General features: G+C 36.9%; 2 protein-coding genes across 8 annotated transcripts in view; one reads left to right on the forward strand and one right to left on the reverse strand.

The window, feature by feature from the left end:
• The window catches only part of LOC148727847 (uncharacterized), a 3,642-nt gene extending 2,292 nt beyond the window's left edge, over window positions 1–1,350 (forward strand). For all 5 annotated transcript variants that reach the window (XM_088762802.1, XM_088762804.1, XM_088762801.1 and 2 more), the window contains one exon: window positions 1–1,350. This exon is cut by the window's left edge and continues 1,191 nt beyond it. The gene's annotated coding sequence lies outside the window, so the exon portion shown is untranslated.
• Window positions 449–3,826, reverse strand: LOC111344744 (uncharacterized). Of its 3 annotated transcripts, none has more exons than XR_016002344.1 (4): window positions 3,656–3,826; window positions 2,534–2,739; window positions 1,511–2,380; window positions 449–1,206 (listed from the first exon to the last, which is right to left on the reverse strand). XR_016002344.1 is itself a non-coding variant. In XM_088762812.1 (3 exons), exons 2-3 carry the CDS (start codon window positions 1,612–1,614, stop codon window positions 972–974), a joined length of 339 nt encoding a protein of 112 aa, XP_088618938.1. In that variant the 5' UTR covers window positions 1,615–2,380; window positions 2,534–3,137; the 3' UTR covers window positions 449–971. The 3 variants fall into 3 exon arrangements, 1 of the variants encoding a protein (XP_088618938.1); XR_016002345.1 differs by lacking the exon at window positions 3,656–3,826 and having other exon boundaries at window positions 1,511–1,867; window positions 2,186–2,380; window positions 2,534–3,140; XM_088762812.1 differs by lacking the exon at window positions 3,656–3,826 and having other exon boundaries at window positions 2,534–3,137.
• Window positions 3,827–8,286: the final 4,460 nt, after the last annotated feature.

Raw genomic sequence — 8,286 nt, forward strand, 5'->3', positions numbered from 1 at the left:
GGTATTCCTGGCGCTACTCTATGGCCTATCGATGGTAATCCAATTATGTATTTATATATTTTCTTTGTCTAATTTGCTATGTCAGAGACTTGAATTTTCAATTTTTTCATTTGAACTTCTTTTGTACCTTTTTTTTGGATTTATTTTGTTGATTCAACCCATTTTTAACGGACAAAACGATATAGAAGACATCATCACTATCTTCAAAAAATTGAGTCATACTCTCAGTTCAGCTGTACAAAGAGTCAATATAAAATGAAAAGGTAGTTAATTCATTGGAAGAGCTTAGAGAAAACACCTCCGACTTTACCGTGCTAAAGGTTTATGTCTAAAGGTTTTAATTTCTTAAGCTTCTTTGGATAATTCATAAAATGGGACACTTAAGTACTGAACAGTGCTAGATACCTTATGCTTGATTTGTAAATAATTTTAGGTCACAACAGGGAAATACTGTAGTTTCATGTTATTATTTATTGTCAAAAGCTGTAATTATTACTCTAGCTACATATATACACCTGCCAGATATGCAATAAAATTATCAGTTACTATATAATGACGTCAACAGCGGTCTTGGTGTTTCAAGATATTATTGACTTTTAGATAAAAATTTGTTTACATATTGTTCACATGTCTCAAAAATCATCCAAAAGACATCAATTTAATAATCTACTACTAAATTAAAGCATATCTTTCAAAATGTAAGATCTAATTATCATCATTATCACTTGAGGCTAAATGATACTTGAATTGATTTTAACAATGAATAACTATCATTCAGTTTTTCTTCTCTTTCTGCATGGCAATTTATCATTTGTCACTTGTTCCCATTGTTGATACTTATCCTTCCTCCCCCTGGTGTTATCGCTTTTGCATGAAACAGACCGCTGGATGCGGATGGTGTTGGCATTATATCCAAATTGGTGAATATCTAGATTATCACAATGCCTGCCAAGTTTGCGCTGGTCTCCAATTTATTGTTCAACTGGGTCTTGACAGAAGCGTTCTATCAAAATAAATTCCATTCCTTCCTGGAGAAGGAACTTTGTACACTCAATTGCAGAACGGATGGTGATTTCAAATCCCTCATGTGTCTGCCAGGTTAAGAACATTTTGACTCTGGCTTTCTGGGTGTAGTTACCAGGTTTGTTCTCTGTGCAGGTTTTCCATGAGTTCAGGTACTCCAGAAATTTCATCAGGAATTCAAATCTAGGAAAAATAATAGTAGGATTATAGTTCTGATTAATTATAATTTTGATTTATTTTCTATATTTTCCATAGAAATAATTTTATTTATCATATAATTATCCATATTTACTCCTTTGAATTAAAAAAAATTGTCATTTTAACTAATCCACACTAAAAGCTGTTTATCTATAGGAAAGTAAAATTGGACATATAGCTAATTATATGATAAATTGGGTATTACAAGAGATACCTATTTCACCTCACTCATTTACTAACTAAAGCTTACTTGTGAGATCCTTTCACCAGTCAAAGATAAAATGCTTACCTGTCATCCTGAAGTGATGTACATGGAGCCAGGAAGGGCTTGCGCTTACGGATATGTTCAATCCTGCTTCTCACATTTAAGCAGTCAAAGAAACCATCAACCATTTCACAGAGTTTGGCAGTGCCAGCTGCTTCGGGGGGCCAAATGCTTTTAGGACTGCTGCCATTGTTGAGCTCAAGACTTGTGCAGCAAGATTAACCCTCATAACTGAATAAGCATTCAGGTTAATATGCTCATATGTAAGCTTGGGCAGCAGTTTCAGACCATTGTTGAAGTCCTCATACACCATGCTTGTGATATCCTGCCACAAGACATACTGTCCCTCATTCCACCTGTATCTGGTTGCCTTTGTTGCCCCTGAATGAATAAGACAATTCCTTGTTGTCTTGATGAAATGTGGTGCATCACTAAAAAGGTATATATATCTGTGTGGGGCATAGAGATTCTTGGTGCGTAGCACACATCACATTGCACATCTCCAAGTGCATTGTGAAGACGAAAGAACTTTCTATTTGGACTTGCACCATCTGCTGTGGTAGCAAGCACCCAAAGATTGCATGTGATTTCTAATAGGCATACTACTTCCCAGAACAAGGGTATGAGCTGATAAGATGTAATTCCTGTGGTAGCAAAATTAGCTAAGGCAAACTTAAGTTCAGTACAAATGCCACGCACCATAAATACCAGGACATGGGATGAAATGTCATCAGCATACATCTGAGTTGACGTTAGTGCAAACTGAATCTGCTAGATGATGGCGACGCTCTGGTCTCGGCGTTGGCTTGCGAGATTCAATGCTTTTCGTAGGCATATTTAGCTTAGATAATGCGTCGAATCTCGGTTTCTTTCGAGTTGTGTTGTCAGTAGAAACTGAAATTAACACATAAAAGGTCGAAGATTAAAAGATATTTCAGAGAAGAGATTGCAAAAGGTCAAGAGGGACGAGATCGTTCAAGACGTACTAACAGTGGAGTCTGATGTAAACAGACCACAGAGACATAAAATATAGACGATAATACTCACATATCTCGAAATCTTCGGGTGAAAAATGCTTCTCGCAAGTGTACACTCGATCGTTCTTGATTTGCTCCCTAAAATCGGAGTCAATTACCCGAGCCAAGATTCGCGCCATTCGCGATGTTTCGCGTCGTCTGCTTTTGGCAGTTTCCAAATTCCAATTCCTTTGGTCCGCCTTCACGATCCACAGCCAAAGACCGCACAGTTTCGGCCTGGCATGGTATATCATAAAAATATATAGTTAAAACTCCAATAATTATCTCCATGTAATCAAACATCTACGTAAAGTATCGCTTCTTGTCAATGTCTTCCCCATGCGCTCTGTATTCAGCTGGTTGACTGTGCACTCTCTTGGTGACGTCATAGGGACAAAACGAAAACAAAGAGATACTCCTTTGATGTTCGCCGGGTCTCCTAACCAGTCCCCTCTGTTAACTATGCATTAACTACAGCGCTGTTGCATTAAAAATGTTGCACTTTGTCTGTGAATACTGTACTTTATTTTAAGCAAATGCCACATTTTCCTGTAACCCGACAGGCAACCAGACCCTTGCATTTCCTCCTTGACTATGTTCTTTACTTCTTTCTCACTTCTTTCTTCCACCGTACCTTACACTTTCTTCTCTTAGCTTATAACCCTGTATTCTCCCTCATCCTCTTTTTAGATGTATCCGAGGCTATATTAAAACTCTCGTGTTGCACCTTATGTCGGCCGGAATTCAAGAAATCGAAAGTGATGACGCAGTAACAAACACAACAAATTATTGGAAGCTGAAGACTTCGGAAAAATCCCGTAATGTGCATTTCGCAGTCTCAGGGACTGACTCAGTCTCACCCATTCTTAGGACTCCTTGACTCGAGTTTAACTTAGACCTCGATAGATATTTCGATAACTACGCGAAAAGCTTCCGCAATGATTGAAGATTTTCTAATTTCTGTTGTGACTGTTTTCAAAAGCACGTAATATATCTCAGGTCGTAGCGACTAACAGAGGCTGTCAGAAAACGACAAGATGCAGCGATATTTCTTGTCATGTCATGAAAGATGCCGTTTGTCCAGCAAACCTCTATCATCGATGTGTAGTTAGTCTTGCTGAGTAAGTATATTGCAAAAATGTTATCAACCTACCTTGAAATTCAAGTTCAGTAAATTGTCAAAAGTCTTGACAGCGCATGATGAGGCTGATTACCGTTATGAATCATGCACAAATCCAATGATTAGAACTTGAAATTAATTCTTAAACGGCCATCAGTGTTAGAAACGCAACTCAAATTAACTTATGCATCGAAGCAGTCAAACTATTGTTTTTGAAACAAATATGGCGTGATGGTCATAGGTCAGATGCACTTGAGCTTGCAATGCAAGGGAAATTTCCCTTCGATTCTAAACTATTTCAAAAATTATGTGTTATTACACAATTCCAGATCTCAAGTGAAACTCTCGTGTTGCACAGTACGTCGTAATCCAAGAAATTGGAAGCGATGACGCATAACAAATACAACAAATTTTTGGGAGTTTAAGACTTTGGGAAAATCTCGTAATGTGCTTTTCTTAGTTTTACCCATTCTTTCTGAAAGTTTGAAAGATATTTCAGTAACCACGCGAAAAGTTTTAAAAATTTATTGTCTCCGTAATGAGTGATTGTCATGATATTTTTTTAAAATATTTCTTCTCCCTTTTTTTGTTGTGACTTTGGATTCGAAGACAAAATTTATCTCACACCCATGAAGGAAAATCGCTCAGAAAAGAGCAAGATGTACCGATCATGTTTCCTTTTATGTTATGAAAGATGCTGTTTGGGTAACAAACATTTATCGCTGACCTTCATCGATATGGCGGTTAGTCTTGTTAAGTAGATGGAAAACTGCTATTTACCTATCTTGAAATTCAAGCTAAAATGTCAGAAGTCTTGCCGGTGCACAAAGAGGCTGACTACTGTGAATTAAATATATATACACGAAATCCGCGATTACTGCTCGAATGCATCTTAAAACTTGATCTCAGTGTTAGGAAAGCGACGCAAGTTACGCACCGACTAAAGAAACATCTATAATCTATTGTTCTTGTGGCGTGATGGTCATTGATCGGATAGATGCACCCCTGAAAGGGAAATTCCGCTAATGAATTCCCCTGATAAATTTCCGACGCCACAGTAGGTGATGTGATACTTTGAAATATGACTTTGATAATAAACAAACAAAAATTATTTTTGAAGCCTTTTAAATGATGCACCATTGTGATCATAAAATCTTCAAATACCACTTATTTTTCCGACCTGCTTTCGGCTGCTTTCGGCTCCTTTTCGGCTACGAGAAGCTGCGAACCCATGAAATTCTGAATGAGACTGGTAACTAATATGATAGGAATGCCTGTCGATAACTACATAACCTTGAGTTTTCCCATAGTTAGTAGAGGGGACCTCTACTAACTATGGTTTTCCTCTTCTAGTAGACTGATGTTTGTTCTGCTACCTAAAATATTGACTTAGATTAAGCGTTAAGTGCTTCAGATGAACTAAGGGGAGGGTACGTAAGGCCAAGAAAGAAGAGTTTAACAGATGCAATCAGGGGAGGCCTGGAGTGAGTTCGTCTCATGTATTTGTTTCATATTGTTTTGTGAAGTTCGCAGTTTACAATATTTTTCCAACGATACACAGTTCTGGCAACGCGAATGAAACAACTTTCAAGACCTCGCCTCAGAGCTAAATCACCTTCTCTCAATTTAACCCCCCACAACTTTGTTTTAGATGCTACGAAACAGAGTATTAATTGGTAATTTGGTCTTATCAACCAAGTTGATAATGTAAAGTGGCCACATAAAGAGTTTAAAAGCTGAAGTTTCGAGCCTTAGCCCTTCGTCTAAGATGCCTATTAATACGGAGAGTATTAATAGGCACCATAACCAAACTGTTGTATCAGCAGTGCTTTAGCTACTTCTGATTTGCATTTAAGGAACTGCATGTTTTGCAAGCAGACTGTTCTGTCACGCGTAACTCGTTGCGTTACACGTTTTCACGAATTGTTTTGTTAAACATTGTGGGATAGCAGAAGGCATGCTGTCAAAAAATAGAAAACTGTAATTTTGTAGGTGCTCCAGTGAAGATGCTTTCTCGTTTCACCTTAAACCTTTCTGTCAAAAACTGGCAAGACTATGACATCTCACGGTAAACATAATGAAGTAACCTGGAGTGCTACCAGATATACTCCAGATAAAAGCCCTGATACAAACCCTTAGGAAAGTTTTCTATGGCTTTGTATGAGACCACAGGAGGTACTAACAGCGCACACATTTCTCAGCCTTTTAATTTCACAAGGATAGCTTGTGAGATGTGCAGAATCTTTAAAAGTTTGTGAGAAAATTAGATTAAGGTGTTTAAGACAAAGTAGGAGCTTTTTCACCATCCCAAAGACTTATTAATAAGTTTTAAAAGACATCTGAAAAAGTTACTTTTTGCACAGTGCAAAAAGTAACTTATATTAGTTAAAGTTGATGAGGTTTGAAATAATTATTTTGTAATGCCAACAACAAAATGTTCCGCTGTCACATTAGCAAGATAAGTACCACATGGACGTATATTTTAAAATAAACTACAAAAATATCATTGATTATAAGTTTGTTTCCAGCTGTTAGTACCACAGTCACCATATTCACTGTGTCAGATGACCTGACCACGATTCTTGTATACATTGTATGCACATGATAATTTTTTAACTGCTACAGGTTACAAAATAATCACCCTTACCTTATATTTACTGATCGATCCACACATGATGAGTTTGATGATATACATTCCATCTGTATCATCTATATATAGCTAGACTAGCAGACCTTAAATTGTGTATTAAGGATTGGTTACTCATATTTTGGAAGATATACATGTACTCAACTAATTGTCTTTATATCATCACATTAATCTTACCTAATTGAAACATCTTGTTCTGCCTTTTAAATTCTTTCTATACCAGTCAAACTTTCCTTGTCTTTCAACTACTTCACTAGCTCTCATCGAGAGAGTGCACTCAAGCCACTGCAGTGCCACCACATGCACAATATTGGCATCATATTGAATCCTTTGAAGTAAATCTTCATGACTTGTTAATTTACAATAATTTGACCAAACATCAAGCATCATTTAATGTTAAAATTTAATAGTACTGACATAAAAAAGGCCAAGTTGGACACATTTTACTAAATATCATGATGGATGTACATGAAATTTGCTTAGTTTACAGAAAATACTGTCAGTTACATTTGCAATTGCTCAGTAAAAGCTACCTCTGTATGTACTCCCTCTGTAGCTCTATCGAAACACACCACTTATAACAAATAGTTCTTTTATAAGCTACCTGGTGACATAATGATAAAGCCAGTATATATATTTATGAATAAAGGCTGATAGTTCCTAAAAAAACTGTTTGGGGCTGCGTCGGTGGGGGTGACAAAATAATTTGGATATATCAACAAAGTTGAAATGAGAAATTGGCCACCGTAACGATTACAAAAGCTGACGTTTCGAGCATTTTGTACTGCGGTATTAGATACATATGATGCACGATCCTCGCAGTAGATAGCGCTATTTAAGCAATAGCGAAAATCAGACCTGAAAAAAATCAGGCCTGTACGGCCTGATTTTTATTATGAATCAACTTAACGGCCTGCTCCCAGTTGGCTTGTTAGCTCAATTGGTAGAGCGCTGCACTAGTATCGCAGAGGTCAGTGGTTCGAATCCCGTACAGGCCTGATTTTTTTAAGGTCTGATTTTCGCTATTGCTTAAATATCGCTATCTACTGCGAGGATCGTGCATCATATGTATCTAATACCGCAGTACAAAATATATGAACTTCATATATTTCATTGTAACTCAGATATCACTTTCACGGGTTTATTACGAATCAACTTAACGGCCTGCTCCCAGTTGGCTTGTTAGCTCAATTGGTAGAGGGCTGCACTAGTATCGCAGATACTAGTGCAGCCCTCTAATAATAACGCTATCTACTGTGAGGATCGTGCATCATATGTATTTTTTGTCTTATTTTGATATTTTTATCATAATCATAGGGAAAAAATCATGGAAAAACTTGTGGTTTACAGGATGTAAAAATTCTTTGGATTTTCATTTAATTTTACCGTATATACTTTATTAAATCCCATTATGAGCAAAGTAAGATTTAATGATAACCACAGAAATTATTGCACGCTCATTGCCTAATTTTGATTGCATGTCTGTAAGCAGACAGCTGACAAGTGAACTTACAATTTATGTGACGTGTAAATGAACAAGAGCAGACAATTTGACAATTTGTTGTCATAAAAAACAAAATTGTCAGTTTTCAATGTGTCCTGTTATTGACAATTGTCAAAATAGTCTGCTGATCCACAAGGCAAGTGGATCCTCAGCTTCTTTGACAATGTTATATATGAAATTCACAAAACAGACACGTGAAAACCAATTTCAATTTGTCAACAAACAACGTATCAAAGCAAACAAATAATCTCAAGATTGGTCCCGCCAATTGGGCCTGCGGATTTCAATGTGTATCATTTGGCAATGTCCACACAAATGAGACGATTGGCCAGGTTAATCAAAGAATTGCAAGATTTAACCAAATCCTGCAATTTCTTAGATTGGTGTGGATAGCCAAATCTACAATTTGGCAACTCACATGTTTTTTCACAGGTTTTTTAAGCATGTTTTCAGTGAAATTTCGTCAGAGGTTATTTCACAGGTTTATTCACAGGGTTTAAAAGCGAAATTTCT

This window comes from Stylophora pistillata, chromosome 6, assembly GCF_964205215.1.
Source record: "Stylophora pistillata chromosome 6, jaStyPist1.2, whole genome shotgun sequence".
Lineage (NCBI taxonomy): Eukaryota > Metazoa > Cnidaria > Anthozoa > Scleractinia > Pocilloporidae > Stylophora > Stylophora pistillata.